This window comes from Psammomys obesus, unplaced genomic scaffold (assembly GCF_907164565.1).
Source record: "Psammomys obesus unplaced genomic scaffold, mPsaObe1.curated_primary_1811, whole genome shotgun sequence".
Classification (NCBI taxonomy): domain Eukaryota; kingdom Metazoa; phylum Chordata; class Mammalia; order Rodentia; family Muridae; genus Psammomys; species Psammomys obesus.
In genome coordinates, this window is record NW_026591816.1 from 2,666,654 (window position 1) to 2,691,886 (window position 25,233).

The 25,233-nt window shown below is 39.1% G+C and overlaps 1 protein-coding gene across 3 annotated transcripts in view; it reads right to left on the minus strand.

Moving 5' to 3' along the window:
- The window catches only part of Usp15 (ubiquitin specific peptidase 15), a 97,044-nt gene extending 72,024 nt beyond the window's left edge, over positions 1-25,020 (minus strand). For 2 of the 3 annotated variants that reach the window (XM_055612036.1, XM_055612035.1), the window contains exons 1-3: positions 24,871-25,020; positions 7,647-7,774; positions 450-580 (exon numbers count right to left, since the gene is read on the minus strand). In XM_055612036.1, the coding sequence (XP_055468011.1) occupies positions 450-580; positions 7,647-7,774; positions 24,871-24,959 (348 nt within the window). In that variant the 5' untranslated portion in view covers positions 24,960-25,020. Of the gene's footprint in view, positions 1-449; positions 581-7,646; positions 7,775-13,219; positions 13,278-24,870 lie in introns of those variants that run through there. The other variant, XM_055612037.1, reaches the window with a different exon arrangement.
- Between the last annotated feature and the right edge of the window lie 213 nt (positions 25,021-25,233).

Consider the following 25,233-nt stretch of genomic DNA (forward strand, 5'->3'; position numbering starts at 1 on the left):
TAGTTCCAAAAAAATATTATTTTAATATTTCTAGACTATAATTATAAAACTTCTAAAAAGACTGAAAAATTCCATTTTCATTTAAAAAATATTTTACATTCCAAAAGCCGTCTCTTAGTCTATTTTTTAATTATCTAAGAAAAAAAGAAAACTGGCCCCCTTTGTCTTTATTTATTGTTGTAAAATAAAAATGATATTAATTCTGTGTTAACCAGTAATTCATATGCATTGTTATTGTCCTTAGAACGGTGAGAATGTAGACTAAGTTTCTATGTGTTAAAAGCTATTATTAGCATCCAGTGCACAGCATTGTTTTCCTAACTCTTCTCCCAATGTAAGTTAGGAAAGCTTCAGACTTCACTGAATTACCAATGTGAATTACTCAACAAAATTACTAATTGAATTACTCAACAAAAATATATTTAGACTCAGTTAACTCTCAAACATACCTTTCTTGCTATTGGTTCTTGCCCTTCCATCAGCGTGTACCAGCTGACAAGTTTATTCCAGCCTTCAGTTGGCAACAGTATGTAATCCAGCTCATCAATAAGATGCTCCTTAAGGGACCGGGCATCACCATCTACAAAGAGAAAAGTAAACTTAGTACAGAACAGGAAACCCTAGTACACATCTCTGGATACATGGCTACATACCACAAACTACTCAAACTCACAAAGATGGGCTGAATTGTTTACAATAATGAATTCTGAAAAAAAACAAAACAAAACAAACAAACAAACAAACAAACAAAAAACTCCAAGAAGGTTCAAATCTATATATTTCAAAATAAACCACTGCCTGAAAAACCTTTCAAGGTTCTTCTTAGGTTCCTAAAATGCAAATATATTAATATTAGCTAAGATGACAGCACAAGAGGTTCTTCAAATATTGAGCATCAGTGATTCAATAGGGGCCATTCCAGCATCAGTTAGTAAGTATAGCAAATTTAGGAGTTGATCAATTCACTTTTTCTTTTATGAGGCAGGGTCTTAAGATGGGGCCCAGGCTGGCCTAGAATTTGCCTTACTCTCCAAGAGTTAGTCCAGGAACATAATGGAAGTTTTGGTTTCTTTGTATGTTTTGAAAATATGCTTTTGTTTTAATTGCAAGTGTGGGATTTTAGTTGGGTTCTAGTTTGTCCACACCTGTTAATTGTCACATGCAGGGTGTGATCTTTGCCAGCTGGTAACAGCCTCCCATGTGCCACAAGGAGAAGGGCATGGTCTAGGGCTCTGAGAGTAGATATATGAGGCCGAGTAAGAGATTGTGGGGCATTCTGGTGAGGTGTTTGGTGTTGGTGTGTGGCATGGAGCAGTTTGGAGCAGACAGAGGGAGAGAAACACTTCAGAGCAAAGCGGTATAGAGGAGCCTGCTGGCTACATCTGTGGTTGACAGAGACTGGCACAGAGCCCTAAAAGAACCCCTTCGGAACAGGGGCTGTTTCTGACATGAACTCGATGGCGGGCTCTTTGACCCCTCCCCCCCAGGGAGGAGCAGCCTTGCTAGGCCATAGAGGAGGACTTTGCAGCCAGTCCTGAAGACACCTGATAAACTAGTATCAGATGTAAGGGGAGGAGGTTGGGAGGGAAAGAGGGAGCGGGATACAGCTGGGATAAGTAGTTAACAAAATGTAACTAATATTAAAAAAAAATAAAAATAAAAGCACCCTTTGCCTTAACTAGCCAAGAGAAGGAAAGCTGTCTGCCCCCCTCTCCACTAACCTTCTCTCTCTTACTTAAGGTTGAGGGGTTGGTGGAAAGGAGGTAGAGGGCTAAACACCCCAAATAAAGTAGGGTTTTAAAAGAGACTGCTACAGGTGGCTTTCTGCTACACAGGCATGCTACAACCTAGTGTCAAACATCAGCTTGTTATGGTATTAAATCAACATATTACAATGACCCCAAAAGACATAAGCTTGGAAGCCATGAACAAAGATTTTTAAGTTTTTTTGTAAAGTATCTACATTATTCCAGAAGATCCATGATCTAGACTCATTCCCAAATCTGAAACACTAGTAGTTGTACAGAGCAACTTTAACTCTAAGATGCCTTCAAATGTTTAAGCTAAACCTAGAACTTCTGTATAATTCAGGGCAGAGACCTAGGAATATGGCACTGTCCCGTTCTGGGACTCACTTATTGGTCATTTGAGTTTCCAAGTACTGAAAGAGAACTAGCTCAGTGAGTTATAACTGACCTAAAGGGAATTTTGTTGACCTGAGTTGATTTTACTCATCAAAGGAAAGAATGCTGTTTTCTGTGGCATTTCTATGATAAGGATATACTACTCCTGCAGAAAAAAAGCTCAAGAGAGTATCAGAATATTATTCTTTTAGAATTCATCTGCGGGTTTCTGAACTCTGAGAAAGCTGTATTTTACACAGACACAAAAGTTGGAAAAGTCTGAACTGTATGTGATCGTAGAAGAAAAACAAACACTAGTTAAAATTACTGTATGTTATGTATGTATGGTACACACACAGGTATCATGGCACATGTGAAGGGAGGTCAGAAGACTGCTTGTAGGAGTCAGTTCTCTCTTTCTACCACATGGGTCTCAGTGGTTGAACTCATGTCCTCAGTTCTGGTGACAAGTGCCTTTACCATTTAAACTATCTCACCAGCCTTCACTCTAAACACATATTCTTTAACTGGGGTTGTAAATTTTAAGTTATCAGCAAATACAATTTAGAATGCTTTGTCTGAAACGCTGAGGATGAAAGAAAATTACCTAATGCTAAGTAAGCGACATGTACTATAAGACACCACAGAGCAGATAACTGGGGTAGACACACTGCAGTGAACTCTCCAAAGAGCCCTGCATGATGGGCATCTTTATTCCAAGAGTAGATTCAGAGACGCGGAGTAAATCGCCTAGGGTAATCATTCAAAATTTAATTTTTTTTTAGAAAACAATGTTATTAGCTGGGTATGGTGGTGGTGCTGCAAACCTTTAACCCCAGCAACTGGAAGGTGGAAACAAGGTCATTAGCTATATAGTGTATTCTGTCCATGTTGTCACCTGAACTAGAAGGAAGAAAAGAGTGAGTGAAAAGAGTGAGTGATAAAATCCTTGCTGTTTTATTCTAGGTTTATTATTATTTTTTTAGAGTAATATGAAGCAGGTAGATCTATTTTCATTAGTAAATAGACCAAGTTGCTAAGTTCTCAAGGTTCCATATATAGAAATTTGCAGAGAATGAATTCAAATATGAATATATTCACACTAATTCCATGTGCTGGGTCAGACAGTACAATCTAGACTAAAGAAAACTTGGGGAAAAATTAAAACCAAGACTTAAAAGTTATTTTCTACAATAACTAAGTTTAGGTAAGTAGTCTGAATATGTGACAGAATTCACATAATACTATTATACTTAGTGGACAGAATAAAATAACCACTTTACCTTTTGTGTTTGTAGAGAACACCTTCAAACTAAAGAGAAGGGACCTGTTTTTAATTTATCACTTCTGTATCTAATGATAAGGAAGTACTGAACAATAAACAAATACTTAAATTATACAGATTGGTAATTTTTAAACAGAAGAGAAAATTCGTTAGGCTAGTATACTTGCAGAGATTCCAGCAGCTGTAATGGGCTAACAGCTAGAACCACATCCATTTACAGGATATAACACACTGTAATTACCAATTCTAAGTCTGGCTTGTATATGCCTATGAAAATAATCCTGCTTGTACCTTGCATGATAAACTTGCCTTTTGCTCTCTATAGTTCTATATGCTGGCCTTATACTTGTCAAGCATGGGCTAAATGACATTCATGAGCCACTCAGGCCTTTCAAAAATGGCTCAACAGTCAAAAGAGCAACTCTGGTCTGAATGTGCAAACTAATTCTGTTCTCAAAGATAGGTTGTAGTGTAACTAGAATATCCCACTTCTAGGTTCTTTCTTATTGTGTAAGTCAGATAATTTCCTAGAGTGCAATCCTCCTTGTGCAATACAAATGTAACAGTATTTATCTGTTCCAGCAGCTAGGACCATTTTCAAAGACTACCTTGCTCTTCCTTTCATTTCTCCAAATCTTCAGTCCTGGCACTTTCTCCCCAGCTCCTGTTGTCTTTTTTTTTGCAGTGCAGTGAAGGGTGGAGAGGCACAGTGCTTCCAGGATGTTCAGATGGTGCTGGGCGAAGAAAGCCGTGTGCCATGCCATATAGTATGTAGGCAAACCAAAGATAAGCTGTCCTATCTACGCAAATGTGAAATGACCACTACTGGCAAAATGATAATTCATCTATCATTTTGTAGATGAATTATCATTATATAACCCCAAAAGTTCCCCTATGGCTCTTTGTAATCTCTTCTCTCTGCCTGTTGAGGTTCTATTGCTATAGTAATCATTATCTATACTTTACAATCCACTAATTTGTATTTCCTAGATTTTATGAAAATATTACCTGTCTTTTGGTACTTAAAAAAAATCTACATTTTTATAAATGTACATAATATGGCACTTTTTGTTTGGCTCCACTTATACTAATGAGATCGATAGATATCTTATCATCAATTTATTCATTTTTAAGTGCTAAGTAGGTGTCATTACATGAATATACTGTTATTTGTTTATCTAATCCGATGTTGTCCAGCATTTGGGTTGCTGGCAAGTTTTTCTATTTCAGATAACACTGTGTGAACATTCATGTGCAACTTTTCTTATGTGTAATTTCTCTTACGTAAAACTAGTGTAGTAAGACTAGGTACTGGAGTTAGTAGATGTTTCACTTTGTAAATCTATTTGCTCTCTATCCTTATCAGCAGGTTTTGAGAGTGATTCTCTTTAACTTTTAATTAGACCATACACGCATAGTGGCACCACACTATGGATCTGTGCATCAGGCCCAGGACTGCATGTATGCAGATACTCCACCACCATGCCACATCCTCAGACACCTGTCATTATGATATTTTACTTTCGGCTTTCAAAAGATTCTTTACTATTTTTAATTATGTGTGTACGTGTGTCTATGCCATGAGGCATCCACTGTGCCTGGAGATGACTAAAGTCACCAGCAGCTGTAAGCTAACAAATGTTGGTGCTGGGAACTGACTTGGGTCTTTGCAAAAGAAACACACACTTTTAACTGCTGAGCCATCTCTCCAGCCTCTAGTCTCTCCATTCCTCTTATATAAGTAAAGCTGAACACTTATACTTGTTTTTTAAAACTATTTTCTTTGGCATAGTAATATGTGTATGCACAAAAGGTATGAGCATGTTCATCTGTGTGCAGTTACATGTGCATGTATGTAGAGGGAAGAGGTGGACACTTGATCTTAAGACAGGGTGTCTTAAGCCTTAAGACCCTGGTCTTGAGACTTAACAAGTCAGACTAGGCTGGTTGGCCACAGAGCTCAGGTATTCAGCACCGGAATTACAAGTGTGCATCAGCATGTACAGCTAGTAAAGGGAGGATCAGACTCAAGACCTCATGCTCAGGAAGTAACAACTTTACTACTCTGCTACTTCCCCAGTCCCTCTTTTGGTAAGGCAAAGATAAAGATTTAGTCAATTTTTTTTGCTTACTTTTTCAACAGGCTTAATGTTTCCTTCCTTCCTCCTTTCCTCTCCTTTCCTCTCCTTTCCTCTCCTTTCCTCTCCTTTCCTTTCCTTTCCTTTCCTTTCCTTTCCTTTCCTTTCCTTTCCTTTCCTTTCCTTTCCTTTCCTTTCCTTTCTCTCTGTGTAACAGCTCTGGCTATCCCGGAACTTGCTCAGCAGACCAGGCTAGCCTTGAACTCACAAAGATCCATCTCCCTGAGCCTCCAGCATGCTGGGATTAAAGACGTGCCACCACAACCGCCTGGCTGCTTAATGTTTTCTTAAAAGTAGGTTTTACTCTTTCGTGGTAGAAGAACATATATTCTTTTTATGATTTGAATGCTTCTAACTTTACTGAGACAGGTTTTCTGACATGGAACATGGCCACATAGGTAACTGTTCTTCAAAGACACCCATCAGCTGGGGATCCCGAGTCCTTGAGATTCTTCCTATGGTGTGTCAGTTCTGTCCTTTGCATGTACATCATCAATTGCAAGGACTTAGTTGTTTTATTATTTAATTTTGTCCAGGATCCCACAATCTCTTACTCCAATGTTCAACTTCCATCCCACACAGGTCAGAACAGTAGAGGCGTACTCTACTCCTCTTGTTCCTTCTGAGAAAACGTCCTGGTCTGAGCATTCCTTCCTTGCAGAGCTATGCTAGGTGCAGCAAGCCACTGCCTTTTATTTTTAGCTTTCCCTATCAAAACTAAACTGGCATTAGTAGCACCCAAGTGAGCGGCAACAGAAAGCAGTCCTTCACAAAGGCATATGGAAACAGGCTTACTCTCTTTCTTACTATGGGGGAGTCACCCATCCACAGCAGCCATTCAGCTCTGCAGCATCTAACAGTGCAGGGCTGTGGCTGTGGCAACTACAGCAAGCTCCTTTCTCATTTTTCTGTGTACTTCACTTCCAGGCATCCAGAGCACACCAGGTTAGAAACATACTGACCTAGACAGAAACCAGTCCTGTGGCGTTACCAACAAGACAGGACAATAGAATGTGCCTCATCTGTCACTATCCTTCCTGGCAGAAATGCCTCAGTTTCACAAAGCAGTCTGAGTACAGCAGCCAACATGTTCCTCTGTTAACAGCTCTTAGACAAGTTGGCCATGTGTGGAGCTACAAGGCTAAGCACACCGACACCGGGGTGTTCCATGCACACTCTTTGCTGTCTCTCTCCAGCGGAGACACTCTGTGGTGGCATCCCTTTCAGCAGTAACTCTGAAGTACACTGTTGTTGTGCCCATGGCGCAGGCACAGGTGCAGCCACAGTGTGGGTCATGGTGGAGTTCAGAGGCTGACACTGGGGAGGGCTAATTCTTTCTACTTTAGGTGGCTTCCTGGGATCAAACTGGAAATGATGAAATGAGTCCTTTTCATACTGGTCAGGGCTGTAATTATTCAGGTCTATGGATCTGGTCCTTCTGACTCCAATCTGACCAAGTGCTGGTACTTACGACTTAATCTCTTTAAACATGAGGTAGAGGAGCTCTGGCAAGTAGTGAGGGTTGTAAGGCAGTGCAAAAATTCAAGAATGTGAACACATACTGGTGATCACTAACTCTGAAAATACGTCCATTAGGAAAAACAAAGTGCTGTACCATTTCCCCAAAACAGTGAAATTATGCTCTATAATTTACATTCTTCATTTTAATGTTTAAATCCTCAATTATGATCACATCATAAATATGAAAAAGAATGTGTCATATACATAACAAGTAATTACTAATTACAGAATAATCTGCAAATAAGTGTATTTTCTCTTTTTTCCCTCCCTCCCTCCCTCCCTTCCTTCCTTCCTTCCTTCCTTCCTTCCTTCCTTCCTTCCTTCCTTCTTTCTTTCTCTCTCTCCCTCCCTTCCTCCCTCTCTCTCTCTTCTCTCATTGTGTACCCAAAGCTGACTTAATAGTGATTCTCCTGTTTTGGCCTCTTGTCCAGGCAATACAGAGGTGTGTGCTACCTTCCACATCACACTTGCAATGAATTGCTAATTACTAGTTTATTTACATTAACATTCTCTGTATTATACCCACAGACTTTTACTCATTAAATTTAACACATTACAATTGACTGAAGAAAATACTACCTTTGAGAAGTCCAGAGTTATCGATGGGTCCAGGATAGACATTTTGATCTCCCATCTGGTATTTGTCCCAACTGTCAAAGCCAACATATTTTTTCCACTGTTTGAACCAGCGACTATCTACTAGATACCTAGAAAAGAAAAGATGCTGGTTAACTAAAACACCTACAAATATAAGAGCAACAATCTGCTTGTTATTCCATTTTCTATTAAAGAAAATGTCAACTTCAAAGGACTGAGATCAAGAGTAATTTGTAATTACAGCTGCACTGTACTTAGCGCTGGAAGAAAATACTTCATTTGTACAAAATATTCTCATTGTTAAATAAGTAGTTACTACTTGAGATCAAGCACTGACATAAAAATGAAAAAACAAGCCAGGTGTGGTGGCACACGACTGTAATCCAAATACTCAGGGTATATAACCATGAGTTCGAGGGCAGCGTGGCCTACAAAGTGAGTGAGTCCAGGAGAGCCAAGGCACTACACAGAGAAACCAAAAAAAAAAAAAAAAAAAAAAGCTCTGCATTCAAATAATAAGTCAAGGAAACTCTTACTAATTGAACAAAACAAAAAATTATAAGGATCAATAAAAATTTAAAGTATGTGATAAGATAGAAGCTAAAAGTATAAAAATGACTCTTTACTAAAAACCTAATACAATCTGTATATCATATATGCTTTATTGGGTCTTTTTTGAAAGAAAGAAAATCTTGTTATTATGAGTTTTAAAAGTTAATTATGTTAATTATAATCAAACAAAAACAATAGTTTATCACCAAGTTTTTCAACACTAATAGTTTGTACTGACTTCAAACAAGTTCATAAAATCTTCTGGGACATTAGTCTAGCATCTAAACAGGTTCCACTGCAAGAAAAATCAGCATAAAGGTTAATGAGGTGATTAAAACTCTGTGTGGAATGCAGATTTTCAGGGGATCACCATCCTAGCATTTTTGGGCTCAACACAGACAGCACTAGAGAAATAAAAACCCACACTTATGTCTGAAAATAGCTAAACCAAAGGCACTAACCGAACAAAACCTTCTAATTTTTAAAGAATATTCATGAGCAATTTCCTTCCCTAAAAGTGGATGTGAAGAACTCTGCAGTGTCTCAATCCCACTGTCAGTTATGCAACTCAAAGCCCTCACACTGGAGACTTTTTTTGAGGTAGTAATTCTTAAGTAAACCCATTTTCCAAAATTATACTTGATTTAAGTCACACAGCAAAATGTTTTGATCATATTTTTCCCATGAAAATATGATCCTCCCATATCCTCCCCACCTCCCTACCTAAATTCTTTTTTAAAAGGCAATACATACATACATAAAAATAAAATCACAGTAAATTTTAGACTTTTCCTCCTTTGCAATTTTTAATTAAGATACTAAAATATGTGACGTGCTTTCTCTGCAGTTAAATGCACACCAAGAGACATTTCCCCTATTTAATTCATCTATACATTTATCATTGTCCCAAGTTCTACAGTGTTTGAACTATCTTAATCGTGATACTCTTTACAACATTTCCTTTTGTTATAATTGCCTGAACACAAATGGCCATTTGTGTGGAAAAAGAATTTTAAATAAACTCATCAGGTCCCCCCCCCCCGACCCGCCAAAAAAAAAAAAAAGATTATGATTGGAACTGCACTGAACTTAATAGAATAATTTGGGAGAACTGTGGCTTTAGTCTTCTGATTCACAGAAATGGAATATTTCTCAACTACTCAGGTTCTAGTTAATATCTTTCAATAAATGTTAGCTTTTCTCTTCACAAGAATTCAAGTTAATATGTTAGAAGAAAAGACTTCATTCATACAAATACTCCATTGTCAAATAAGTAGTTTCTACCTGAGGTCGAGGACTGAAATACAATGAAAATCTCCTCAACACTTTATAAAAACATTCAAATGATAAAAACTGGAAAAAAAAAAAAAAACCCTTGTCAACCGAGGAAAAACTGAAAAACATAGTGAACCTCAGCTTTTCTACTGGATCTTACTTTTCTGTCAGGTGGCACATGCTTGTACTCCCAGCATTCAGGAGACTCAAGCAACAAGAATGTTAAGTCTGAGGGTCAACCTGGATTTCCAAGCTAGCCATAAAGATACCACCATGCCATGTCAAACTAAACCAAACCAAACCAAACCAAATCAAAATTAATTTCCAAGCAATTGTTTCTATAGTTCTTGCTAGTTAGTGCAAAGAAATGATCAGTTTTATTATTTTTAAGTGATATATAGAAACCCTGCATATGTTTATGGGCTATCATGGGATGTGTCATAGTGCAATGTTTATTTAAGTCAGTATAAACATTCGTCCTTCATTTTATCATCTGCCTACAGTAAAAAGCGTCAACGTGCTTCTTTCAGCTTTCTGAAACATACACGACACGATCAGCATCTATAGCACTGCAGTGCAGCCCCGGAGCTTACTGTGAACAACGTGCCCACTGCAAACACTCCACTCCCAAGGGCTAGGAGATCAACTCCTTCAGATTCCACATTTCAGTTATTTATGCTTTTTTGGTACCTGCCTTGTTTTACTGCAGATTACAGGATCCCCCCCCCCTTTTTTTAAAGGGAAGAATAGTATTCCACTGTATACTTGTACCTCATTTTTTTTTTAATCCAGTCATGGTTGACAATGAGACAGAAACTACAGGAAATATATATTTTTAAAGCAATCTCCAATCCACCAGCTGTCAGATACTATTTTGTTGGAAATGTCATTTTTCCTTTTCCCTCAAATATACAAGCCAGTCTAACCTGGAACTCCTGGATCCTCCTGCGTCCACCTCCTGAGGACTGGGATTAGTGGCATATGCCACCATACACGAGACTCCTCTTGATTTTTTCAGTATAAAAAAAAGAATGTTGCTGCTGTAAATAATTCAATTTTCACCTCGTACCTCAGTGTGGCGCAGGACTCAACTAGGGTAGAAGCGGAAAGGCACCTCTACGCTGCGAGACAAGGCTTCATCGTGTAACTGGCTGGCTGAGCAGGCTGGCTGAGAGCTTCCAGGCCTGCCGGCCTCTGCCTCCCCTGCACTACACCACCACAGCCAGCCATCAAGTTTTTTTTCTTTTTTAATAGGACTATCTAAACTTTTCCATTTGATAAAATAATCTGCTATAGCTTTTGTGCTAGACAAACTACCTTCTATTTAATATGTTCTCATGCTATCACGATTGAGAATTTGTGAAAAATTCCTCGTCTCTTTTACTAAACAAAATTAGGGCAACTTCTCATCTATTTCTAAGAAGCTAGCTTTTTGAGGATGAGGCATGTGGTAGTACTTACTTCACAGTTTGTTGGGGAGATTACATTTGTTTTCTTAATTTTCTTAAATATTTTTGGCTTTTACCTTTAAAAATGGAGACACAGACTCCTCAACCAGTTGTTCTAAATACCTTATAACATTAAAAAACAGAAATGTGAACTTGAAATGCCATTAATACTACAATTTAAAATGCCCTACATTTTTAATGTAGAATTTATGGACCAGTATCAATTTTCTATATACTGATACTACAATATTTTCCTTTGGATATTTAACTGCTTTCAACACTAGCTTCTCTCTAAATATTATATTTCTATGGCAGGTTGCATATTTTATTTACAGAATTATGTAGAAAAGTTTTAGAAACCTGAACATGCTAGAATGCAATTGTTATGTTAGGTGAATCATAACAACACAACAAAAAAATACCATCTTCTACCTATTAGGATGGCAGTTATTCAAAGAGTTGGAGAGGGCATGGAAAGGATGGGAAAAGTGGAACTCTTGAGATTTGGACAGGAATGTAAAATGGTTCTTGTTGTGGAACACAGTATGGAGGGTCCTCAAAATAATAATAAAAAAATACAGTCACCATATGTGATCCAGCAACACACTTTGTGATCTATAATATCAAGATGCTGAAGATCTATCAATCTATGTATTTATGTATCTATCTATCCATCCATTCATCCTTTCTTGTTGCCTGCACCGTTTTAAGACACAGAAACCTAAATGTGTACACACAGATGAACTGACAGGGAAAAAGTGGCACACACAATGCAATATTTGGCTTGCAATAGGAAGGAATCCTGTTATATGTACCAGCACAGATGAACCAGGAGGACATTATGCTAAATCCACAGACAAAGGTATAAGGACAAATGTTGCAGGATCTATTTGCATGAGGTACGTAACATACTCACAGAACTGGAGCGTGGCCAGTAGATGTCAGGGGATAGGAGAGGTGAAAGAGCTGCTTATGCATGAAGACCAGGTTCAGATGGGCTGTGTGCTGCTCTTACAGTTACTGATACTGTACTGCAGGGCAGAGCTTACACCCAGGGTTCTTAACACAGGGCCAGGAGATAGCCAAGTAGGGAGACATATACCACCATGCCTGAATGCTGAGTTCAATCCCTGACACAGTGCAATAAAACTAGCCCTTCAGGTTGTTCTCTTACCTCCACATAAGTGCTGTCAGGTGCCCGCATAACATCCCCAAGTCAGCAATAAATGTAAAAAAAGGTTTATTAAAAAGTTCTTATCACAATGTAAAAGTCATGGATGACTGTCCAATTTGAATACAATGCAAATTGCATTGTACACTTAATATATTATATATAAAAAGGTAGAACAAGGGTGAAACAAGTGACATGCCTTTGGACCTGGAAAATGAATAGCATTTATATCTGGTGTTTTAGATGCATGCCCTAACCTAACTTCTATTTGTAAGAGATACTGTGAGGAAAGAAAACTACCTGAAAACTACAGAAATGTCCAAGTACACACAGCTCAAACATCTACCTTAATTCACTGTGTGGCCTAAGCTACACTTCTCACATGCTTTTAAAATTTCCTGGTACCTGCTGGAAAATCCACTTTGCACCAATTCAAAGTAATACACAAGCTACAACACGTCTCAATTCCACCTACAAGCAAATCTCATCTTTTACAAGAAAATTTCATATTTACTGTGGCATTTATGCATTTCTTAACCACTTAACATTAAAGCTGTGCTATCACTTTATCAGATAGTTGTGTTTGTACCAATTCTATATACGTCATGTGTTTGAGTGTTGTACCCTAAACACAATTCTATATATGTCTCTTAATTTTTAAAAAATTGTATTATTTAATGTTTGTGACTATTTTGCCTGCATTTATGTCTGTGTGACACATGCATACAGTACCTAAGAAAGATGCCAGATCCACTGGACCTGGAGTTACAGATGTTTGTGAGCTGCCATGTGGCTCCTAGGAATCAAACCTGGGTTCTCTAGCAGAGCAGCTGGTGCTCTTAACTGCTGCATCATTTCTCCAACCCTATTCCTGATAACTTTTACCTGATCTTTTGCTTAGCTAGGTGATTTATAGAACAAAAGCTTTGTTACAGCAGAGCTGGCACGAAGATTACAGATGAATGGAGACTTATATGAGGGGCTGGGAAGGCAGCTAAGTGATAATGACCCTGCCTGATACATCCGAGTTTACCTGTGTGCTCGCATTGAACATGCATGCATGCACGCACACACACCCACACAGGAGGGGGTCAGAAAGAGACACACACCAAATCACATGGAGCACACGAAGGCCAGAGAACAACTTTCAGGAATTGATTCTCCCCTTCCACTGTGGGATCCTGGGGCGGAGCTTAGGACATCAAGTTTGGGTAGCAAGTGCCTTTAATGCTGAGCCATCCTGCAGGCACCGGAAACTTCTGTTTAACAAAAGACACCACAAAAGGATTGGATATAGATCAGGTAAGGTATTTTATACTACATTTAACCAACGAAAGAGTTAAAAAAAAACCTTAATAACTAGAACAGGAAATTAGAATGGTTTACACATTCAGTAAGACAGATATTCAACATAGTAAGAGAAAAATGCGAATTAACACCACAAAGAAACACTTCATCATTTCAATGAAGCTGTGAACAAGCAGATATATACACATGCAGTATTAAAAAAATGAAAACTGTAAACTAAGAACTTTTATGCTCTAAGAGGGGGTTTGCAGGATAAGCAAGAACCCTAACTTGAGAAAATAACTTGATGATATGTATTAAAGATAAAGATGTATCATACAGTCATATACAGAGATTGTTAAATTCTACCCAACAAAGACTTTGCTCATAATTACAAAAATAAACTGGAAAGAATGTTAATGGCAGTATAACATGATGAAAATTGGGAAAAATCCAATATTACATAAAAATCTAAACAAAACTACATGTAATAATATAAATCTCAAAACTACAGTTATGAAAAAAGGCCACAAAAGGATACTTTCCATATAATATATATATGCACACATAGTAAAATCCTATAAAAATTTAAGACATGCTACAGAACCTGTTTCCTAGGTCAATGGATACATCGTAAAGTCTGTAGGCGATTATAAACTTCAGAATGGTGGCACTTTTAACTAGGGGGAAGAAGATCAGGGAACAGGTGAGTCACCTGTGCCTGTAAGAGGCATCACACAGTGCTCTGCTCCATGTTCTCCAGGCAGCTCTGTCGTAAGTCATGAGGTTAGTAGACAGCTTTAATCTATGCTTCATAAAAAGCTACAAGTGTGATTTCCTTCCCAGCTTCCTTCTTCCTGTTAGTGGACAGTGTAACTCTTTAAATTCAACTATTCAGCTTCTGTGCTTTCCATCTAACACACTCCTGTCTCCATGGAATGCAAACAGCTTCTTTCTCCTTCTGGGCTTTTCCAACCAGCATATAAACAGAGGTTTCTCTTCCCGTCTATCACTTCCCTACTCACATTCCCATTGCTGCCTCTTCTTACTTTCCTGACACGGCTGTACCATCGATCTTCAGTCTCTATTTACTCAGCTTTCACTTCGTTTCCAACCTAGTATGGAAGGTCGGTCTTCCTATGCCAACACCAGCTTCGTACAGTCAACAGACCACTAAACAAAGGGGTCACAACTTTCCAAATCTGCCAAACCTGTAAGAGCTAAATTTATCACTGATTATTTTTGGTGATGGGGGTGCAAATGCTGTTTTCTAGCCTGTTCCTACCGGGGAGACAGTGTCACAAAACTATTCTGTGCACGTCATCACTGCATGTCCTCCTGGGATATTTACTGTAATTCACATCCACATACAGGGCTAGCTTTCAGTTCTTATTCCAATTAACAGGCCATACAGCTAGAATTTTCCATAGAAACCTCAACCCCAAGTCACCAATCTTCTTCACCTCTACATTTACTATTTTTATTATCCTTCAAATAAACTATTTCCAGTAACTTAATTTCCTAAGCTAGAAGCCTAGCTCCGTCACATGTACCTGGCAACCAAACACCCCAGGATAATTCCAGCCAGGACAACTTGCAGCTCTACTCTATCATCAGCTACCTGCTTACATGCCTCAGCACTTCCCCCGCGTTTACTCACACAAACCACTGCAAGAGCCTTGAGTTCCCTCACTGCTTCAGACGGTTCTTACTTCAGTTTGTTTTCCACGCTGCAGTCAGACTTTAAAGTTCTGTATTACGTACTGAGGGTGGGGTATGGTGGGACTACTGCGCACATATGGAAGTCAGAGAACACCTGTGACAGCTGGTTCTCGCCTTCCCTCACCAGGGTCCCAGGACAAATAAGATTGTCAGCTGTGCTGCATAGCTCCCGAACTTGCTGAGCCAGCCTACTGGCCCTGTTGCAAGACTTTCAAAGAGCAAAATCATGAGATAACTCCACTTTATTTATTTATTTTTTTAAAGACAAGTTCTCACGTACTCCAGCTTGCCTTAAACTTTCTGTGTATCCAAGAATGTCTCTGAACCTCTAATCCTCCTGCCTCCACATCCTTTAGGGTAAGGGTGCAGCCCCATGCCAGGCTTATACAGTTCTGGCCCTGATTCTGATTATGCTCTACCAACTGTTTATAGCTTTAGCCCAATTGTTTAGAAAGTCCTAATAGGTACATTACAGACTATATAGCTGCATGTTTACATGCAATTCACGCACAGTGTCTTCACATTTATTTACTTTTTTCTCTTCTTTTCATATAATTGAAGGAGAAATTAACATTGTTCTAAGGATATATGCTTTATTGGATTAGGCTATGATTTCTATTATTATTTTATATGCTAAGTTTATTATTATATATTAACTTGTAAGAGAAACTATTTGTGAAGAGAAATAGGATTTAAAAATAAGATTATACCTGAAAGTAATTAAGCAGGAACCTTTATCTGAAAGTCATGAGCATAAATATATATAAATAAAAATGACTAAGCACACATCCACTACTGCTCTAGTTTCCTAAATCTTCCTTCTGGAGCATCCCCATATTTCTCTTGACCTCTGCTATACTTGGAACTACTGCTAAATCATTTATTGGCCCCTATAAAGCGTCCTTAAATTCACTTCTGAATATGTATAAAAATGGTAAACATAAACTGAAATTCTCAAGTCTTACCTCCACATACTCCCACAAAAACAAAGCTGAGGGTTTTGCTGTTTTTATTGCAGTGTTATTGTATTTAAAGACTACCTTAAAACTGACTGAACTCCAGAGAATGACTGTCCAGACTGCAACACTAGATTGTCTTTTTTGGGGACTTGTGTACATGTGGCAGTTGAACGACAACTTGCAGGAGCTGGTTCTCTCCTTCCACCAAGGAGGCCTGAGAGTCAAACTTAGGTCATTCTTAAAATACTCTTAATAACAAACTCTTATGAAGCATTTCAGATGTATTTGATCCTTCCACAGTATCTTCAGGTTTGTGCACAAGTGTGTATGCAGAGCATCTAGCATTTTATTATAAATCAAGCTTTTGTTTTTTGTTTTTGTTAATATCACTAGAACTCAGACTTCCAGAGTTTTATTAAAACCAACTACAACTCTACAGTGTTTTCAAGTGGCCTGGTTCACTGCCTCTTTATCTTCAGATTGCAGGCATTTTTAATCTATTTTCTGCTCTGCATCTTAACTCCATCAGTTAGAAAGAACTAATTTGTATGACCCATTTTTAAGCCCAAGCGAAGACAAATAAGGAATCCAAGAAGGAGGACAAGTATGATTGTTCTTAAATTGTCTGACCAGAAGAAGGTAAATACACACTCACTGATACCTCAAATATGAAGGTACAACTAAAGTAATCTCACAACTCTACCTGACATGTAAGTTTGGATAAGCACATGAGAAGCAAGGAAGAAACAACAGTTAATATAATGTTTGACCCTTACTAAATTGTCTGATCTAACTTTGTATAATAACATTTTTCTACTGGAAAAAGAACTAAAGACAAAGAAAAGTAAAAAAAAAAGGGAAGGAATTAAAAAAGGAAAAATAGTAAGAAACATTAGGAGAGCAAACAAAAATCCTTACAACCAACCTCTCTTTAAAAATTATTTCATATATACAGGTACACATTAGAGTTCTGAAGCTAATAATCATCCATGCATATACCTATCTAATCAAGTGAAGAAAAATCATTACCAACAGCCCTTTCTGGACTACTCTCTTTGTACACTCTTGCCTAAATTTAGCATTTATTATTTCAAAAATGTTTTTTTAACATAACTGTATTTCCAAACCCAATATATAGTCTATTGAATGTTTTCAAGGTTTAAGTGTGGATAACTGCTTCTTCACTAGAGAAATTAGTGTGGGCTAAGCGCTCATGCAGGATGCCATACAATTCCCAGCTGCTGCTGTAGTATGGTTCTACCTTATCAGATAAAAAAAAAAAAAAAAAAGGAAAAAAAGTTGGATGCCAGCATACCTATCTTCGTTTTCTTTTATATTTTATCCTGTCCATCCATCCCTCCATTTATCCATCATCCATCCTTCCTTCACCACTCTGTATGTGAGGATACATGCACATACAGTGCTTATGTGCTAGTTCTCTCTCTACCTTGTGGGTCCTGAGACTTAAACTTAGGTCACTAGGCTTGCCTGCAAACCTCTTTACCTGTTCAGCCATCTCCCTGGCCTTTATATAGGTTACTTAAACAGTAAGCAGGTTTTTACCTTTAGGTTATTAAGGTTAAGTCAGGAAAGATATCTGTGGGCAAAAGCTGTACAACATTCACTATGTGAATATTGTCAGTTATCTCTAAGAAATACAGGGGAGGAGATAATCTGATATCAAGATTATTAATAACAATAAGGTATGGTGAAATACTGATATTTATTTAAAATATTGCATCATTTCAGTATATCATATTTAAGCAAGCAAGCCAAAACAACTAAAACAAAGTTGCTGGAGGAGTTTGGGAAATGGGAAGTGACTGCTAATTTATATGGAGTTTCTTTTGGAATGAAGAAACTATTCTAAAGTTGATAATGATGTGTATACAGTGCTGCACAGAGAATTGTACACTTTTAGTGTGACTATTGTGTAGTACACAAATTAGGTCAAAACAAAGCTGTTTTCACGTTTTTAAAAATCAAAGTCTGGAGGGATTATTCATCTAATTGATTAAGAAATGCCTTTAAAGGGATCAATTTTGAGTTCTTGAAATAAGTGAACATCAAGAATCAAGAAGATAGCCCAACAGTTACAGGTGCTTTCTGCCAAACCTGATTACTTGAGTTTGATCCCTGGGACCTATAAGAACAGACTCCAGCAAGTTGTCCTCTGATATACACATTTGTACCCTGACACACATGCCACCACCCCCTTACATAATAAACACATGTGATGAAATTTTTAGAAAAGAATCAGGAAGATGCACTTGAAATAAACGAAATGTAACACAAAGTCCAGTAATAAATGCCAAACCCACTTGCATCAAGAAGCTGTAAGACACAGACTGTGCAGATAGAAAGCTCTACAGGTTCCCATATGGGTAACAGCCGGAAATGGTGTTTAATTAGTATGACCAAGCTGGCACCTCTTGATTTCAATTACCCACTCTCAAGGAGTCGGTCTGAGAATGGCACTCACAGAAAGGCAGGACAGCTACAATCTTCTGGGGGCTAGACTGTCAGAATTCATCCTCTACTAATAACACATGACTTCAGTTTCTCTACCTACAAAATGAACACCTGGGTCTGTCAAGCTGGTAGAGGGTAGAAGGGGCAGTAAGTATTCTCAGCTCTGTTGCTGGAGAAGAGCAAGCAGTCCAATATTCTCCTTTTTCCTGGAAAGCTATGGGACAGCACGCGGAGGCTGGGGAGATGGCTCACGTGGTGTAAAGACTTGTGTGCTCATCAGCAGTAAAGGGAGAGACAGAAGAATCCCTGGAAGCACAGGGGCTGACCAGCCTGGTATGAGATGAGATGAGCAACCCATTTTCAAGTGGAAGGCAAGGACCAACAGCCAAGGCTGTTCTCCCACCTCCATGTGCACACATGGCATGCACAGGCCTGAATTCATTCTTGTGAATAAAAAAATAAACAAATAAACCCAAGTAAGTCTTAAGTAATCTTAAAATCAGAACCATTACAAACAGTAATCAAACACAAATTAAAAATTCCTAAAGGTTTTCTACCTTATATCACAATCTGAGTTCATTTCCAAAGAGCAATTCTTGATCCCTTTCTTACATACTGTAATGTGTTAAAAACTGAGACAGTTAGTTACTAGTCTTATTTGAGGTTTCTTTAGTAGTGATTTTTTGTTTGTCTGTTTGAACTAGATGGTAAAATTTGAGGATTTAGTCATCTCCCCATCTAAACACCTCATAAGAAAGTCTAGAGAAGAAACTTCAGGGGAATAAATAAGACATAGATTGTGAATTAAATGGGAACCCAGAGAATGAAAACAGAAAGGACAAGCTGAAATGACACTATGAAGGGAAAACAAATGAAACAAACAAACAAACAAAAAAGTCCCTAGCGACTTGAAATCTTCTACATGAGAACTCAGGAAAAAGAATAGCCACTGTCTGAATTACATCCAACTAGTGACAGCATCAAATTATTAATACTAAAGACAAAGTGATTATTGCCTATGATTTTAGAATTATAACCAGGTATTCAAACAGTCTCAGAAATCCAACGGATTAAGGGCATGTACTTTAAGGCACACACGTGTAAGGATTGGGCAGGTCAATAAATGGTATTATCCTGTGAACCACTGGCAAGCCATTAACTCCTCTCAAATTCCTCACCTATAGGACAGAAATATAAACACATTTTCTGGTACTTATTTTAAGGATCGATTAAGATGTTTACATTCAGCCTTTATCAGTTGTTTTCAAAAAGCCCCTTTTATTTCTCTGTCCATAAGCTCAAATAGTTTAGATTTATCTTCCAATAATAAAACTAACATGGCTAATAATAAAGTGATTCTCCAGGCGAGAAAAGAATCATTTTAAATTTGTAATGAAACAGACTTATGCGGTGACAAAGACAACACAACTGACTATTCAGCAGCTGTGGGGCCATGTGGCCTGTCAGATCTTTAGACTACTCATGAGGGGTCAATATGGTTATGCCTACACTTTTCATTCTCTTAAAAATGTTTTTGAATTGACAAATACACATAAACTATATGTGTTTTTAAATGTTAGGCTGTTCATAAGAACTTCATGTGTATGTAGCTATTAAAAAAAATGCTTTTAAAATATGGATACAATAATAAAACAGAAGACCTTACTACCATGCTTGTTATGGTATCTCTATAAAAAGTGAGAATGGGCCTTATCACCTTAACATAAATTTCTGATTAATGATCATTAAATTTAAAAAGCCTGTATCAATAATGATCATAGATAATTGTGTCTCAGGAGTTTTCAACCAAAATGACAATTGCTCTATATATTCAGTTATTTATTTGCCTGTCAAATGTCCAGAATCAGGATTCTAAGATTTCCTAAATACTCCATCACATATAAACGGAACAGCCACAAGAGACAAGTGTAGCATAAAATGCAAGAATTCTGTTGCTAAATATAAAATTGGCTTTCTCTAAAAAGGAAGTCTTTCTTTCTCCTTAAAGTAGAACTATTTTAAATGAATCTTTAAAAATAAAAGGCAGTTTAGTACAATGCTTTAAGGGCGTGAACCTAAGATCCAAATTACTTACAGTCAAATTCCAAGTGTTGTGTGAAGGTCTGAGTCTAGGGTTCCTATTTCGTCCAATGTGAATAACAGCAGCAGTTCCCTGAATTTTACCAATGAGTAGTTAAGTCAACATATACTTGCAGCAGCAGCTGGGCACTTAAATATTTTGAAAAGTAAAACTGTAGGCAATGGCTTCACAAGCTAATATTTTCTTAGTATACTAATACAAGCAAGTATAATACTGTTGCCAGGCAGTAGTGGTACACCCCTTTAATCACAGTGCTCAGGAGATAGAGGCAGGCGGATCTCAGCCTGGTCAACAAAGTGAGTCCAGACAGCCCGGACTGTTATACAGAAAAGCTGTGTCTTGAAAAACCAAAAAAGGAGAAAAGAAAAAGGAGGAGGAGGAGGAGGACGACGACGACGAAGATGATGATGACAACTGCATATTTTTGAGAAAACGAGAAGCCTGACTGTCATGAAATGAATCACTGGATACCTCTAGCTCTTGCCAATAAGGATTCATTAAGCCTTGATTCACTAAGAAGCTTGTAATCAAGAGTTAAAGGAAGTATACTGTTCCTCTATTTTAAGCATCTAAAATAAGAATATGCTTTAATGTAACTACTCTCCATTTTAATTTTTGCTAATATGCTGGTTTTTAAAAGTTTTGCTTTCTATTTCCATTTCCTAAAAGTGATACAATATATGCCCCACTTGGTGGCAAACAACCTTCTTCTGTAAGTACATACTTTGGAATTTATGTCAATTTATTTAGTAACTGAGCACATTTCTTTTAGTGACTGTCAGATTAACTTATTGGAGTGAAAGTTCCATAAACCTAAATCAAAGACTCACAGGTTCCTAGGTAAGACAGGACTGAAGGGACACCTAGACACGGAAAGCAGGATCTCTGTCCAAACATCCTTGAGCAGACTCTTTGGAACTGCCCAGAAACAAAAATATAGACACGCTATATGACTAAACACAAAGTAAGGTTACTCTCCAAAAGTACCTCAAATCTATAAGACTTACTAGGGCTTGTATAAATGCAACAAGCAACACAGCTAATTTGGTTAACTACAACATTATTATTAAACACAGCAAAAAAAAATGACTGGCACATACAATTTAGTAAAACTTGAAAATGATTTTGATCATTTATTGTTACACATCTATTCATAACAAGTCTATTCAGAAAAAAACAAATCTCCAAAAGGAACATTTTAGAACCTGCAACGTTCTCTGTACTTCATTCAGCTACATCCTTGGGCTCCTAAGACTGAACACGTAACGAAGCACTCTTCTTTTAGTCTTACCAGGAACCCCCACCACGTGTATCTTACAGGTGTCTGTAATGCATTCTAAGCTAAGCTTTACTTTCTTAATTCTTTCTCTGCATTTTTAAAATTCTAATTTAACTGTGCTGATGATTTTCCAAATGTCTTGTCAGAACAGAAACAGAAACTAACCGTATTATGAGACAAGTGTTTTATCCTTACGTAGGTGAGTGTTGCTTGCTGCCTCAGCTGTTTTATAGGTGTAACTCCTGTTATCAGTGTTAATGTATTCCTTACTACAAATCTAAAACGGATTATAAAGGTTTCTCTTCATCTCAGATTGTGGAATCAGTCTGTGGTAAAAATCACTTACTTGACAAATAAACAGAAATGGGTAATCATGCAGAATGAAATCTGTATATCTGTCTAGGTATTTGAGATAGTTACCACTATAACAAACTCCCATAGGCAAAGTGCTCAAGAGTTAATTGGTGAAATTTAAGACATCTGACAATTTTTTAAAAATCTGCACTAAGATTTCAAGATTATGGCAAACCTGCTTTTTACTTAGGTCAATCAGCAATCAGTTTTTCAGAGATGATCATATACACATGCCAAGGGAATGTTCATTTGCCTGCAGCCAGCTTTAAAATGGCAGGATTTGCCTAAATAACCTGTAAAAGGTAATCACAATTCTGAAAGGTTTTTAAAGTATTTAAGAGAAAACTTAATTTTCAAAACAAGCCTTAAATTATCATTAAATGTCCCTACTAACTTAGAACTCATAAGCGTGAGTAAATATCAAATTGTACTTTGCAAATTATTCTTCGTAAGACTGTGAACCAAACTTTGGTTTCAAACTTTTGGTTTCTTTGGGGGAGGGGCAGGTTTAACCTCCCAGTTTACAAGTGGACTGACTGACTCATGAATCAAAATGGTTTCTACAAATTCCTCATATCATGTTGTGCCTACATTTATCATCTACAGCAGTGGTAGTGACACCTACGCAGTTACAGAGCTACTCTACTGCCGGGGTCACCTAAGACCACTGGAAAACACAGAGATTTAGATTATAATTCATAACAGTAGTAAAATTAAAGTTATGGAGTAGCAATGAAAATAATTTTATGGTTATGGTCACCACAGCATGAGGAACTGTTGTAAAGGGTCACAGCATTAGGAAGGGTGAGAAACACTGATTTACACAAAAATGAAAATTAGCAGGAAGGTAAAACTCGTACATTCAGCTGCTGCCTGAAAACTGGCCTTCAGTTTCCTGCTTGAAATTAAAGCATTGTCATGACTCAAATGTGGACTTAACTTCTACCTCTTAACATGGCTTACAGTGACCGTGTCAGGAAGAATATACTCAGTTAAAAAGCCTCCCATTATGAAAAGTTTAATGTCCACACTACACGTTTCTTAACTCACACTTCAGCGTCAACACCAACTATACAGGGCATTACTCAGCCCACAAAACATTAGAGAGAAAAATATCTACATTTTAAATAGATTTCTATTTTATAGATAGCCATACTTGTTTGTATGAAGCAATGAATGAGTAGTTTTTGAAAATGTTCTTCAAAATACAAGAGAGAGAACAAGCCTGAATTTATCTTTAAGACTCCACAGGCCAAGTAAAACATAGGTGGTGTGGGGAATGCCCAATTTCTCCTCAGTAATAAACATGGTAGGAAAAACAGCCTTACAAACTATGATCAAAGAACTTAAATTCAGGTCTCTAAGCTATCGCCTATTGCATTTGTCTGGGATTAATGGAAGAAATAAAAAAAGATTTCATGAATATCAGGTATTTCAGAACGTTTAACTGAATCAGTATAGAATAAATACAATAAAATTGTTACCGTCCATTTAACAGACGGAGAAACGGAGGTGCAACGGATTAGATGAATTTGCTTTAAAGTCACACTACAACCTGAGAGGTAGAGAACTGTGAAATAAATCAGGTCTAAGTCTCTTTCCACTACGCCATGCTGGAGTACCTGAATAGTCACTTGGGAAGCTACAGATCACCGGTATGGCGAAAGAGGGAAGGGAAAGTGACTTAAAAAAAAAAAAATAACAAACACGGTCCTTACCCTAAAACAGTACTTCCCCTTTACATTACAATTCCACGTATTTAAGTTACTCTGCGAGTAAACTGCTTTGGCTGACAAGTATTAAAATTTCTACATGCTTCCTCTAGCATTAGAGTACAGTACGTCTTCTGGCGTTTTACAAGTTTGGATATTAGCACGCTTCTCGGGCTTCAAGTGGAGTTATCTACTTTTTGCAGGCCTACGTTATCCTTCAGCCCGGAGGGAAGGGCTGCACTCCCAAACAGAAACGCTACCGGCTTCTGTGGAGCCCGGAGCAAGGCGCAGCACCACGTGGTGTCTCTCCTCAACCCGAGGTCCCTACCAGGCCCCCTCCTTCCGACGAGAAGTGGAGATTAGGGGCTTCATTGAAGCGGAGCCCTGACACCGACCACCTGTGCGGTTACCCGCCGCGAGCATCCCGACGCCCCGAGTCCCGGAAGCCTGCAACAATCCCAATAATGGGGAACTTGGGTGCCGACCGGGACCCAAAGGCACGACCGCGGCAGCGCGGAGAGCGTGGCGGCGCGGCCGGACCGGGATCTGTCAAAATCGGCGGCAGACCCACGCCGACCGGCTGCACCCTCCTCCGGGAAGGCCCGAGGTGGGAGCGGCTCTGCGGGAGGGAGGAGGACCGGCGCGCCGGGACCGCGGCCGCCGCTTCCGCACGCTCGGGGCGCGCGCCGCCCGCCGCCCGCCGCGAGCCCCGGCCCTCCGCGCCGGTCCAACCTCTGCCCCCCAAATCTGCTGCCCGCGCGGCCGCCGCCGGACCTGTCCGCACCTGTCACCAGCCGGGGACACCGGCCCGCGGCTCCCGCCCGGCGCCCCGCCCGCCCCGGGCCGCCTCGGCCCCCGCGACCCCGTCCCCTACCAGGTGTCCCCTTTCCGGAGCGAGGTTTTGAGCAGCGTCACGATGTCAGAACGCTGGGTGTCCAGGTCCGCCGCTCCGCCTTCCGCCATCTTCTTCCACTAGCGGCAGCGGAGGCGGCAGCGACGGCGGCGGCACGCCCCGGAGCATTGTGGGAATGGCGTCCTCAGCCCCGCCCCGCCCCGCCGCCAGGTCCGTACCAAATGGGACCGGAGGGCGGGGGGCACGGGGGGCGTGGTCGGCGGGGGGCGGAGGAGCGCGGTGGGGGCGCGCATGCGCGCTGCCGCCGCCGCCGCCGGTCCCCGCGCGCCGGTCAACCGCCGCCGCCCCGGTCCGTGCGTTTGCTCGGTCCCCCCCGGGCGCGGC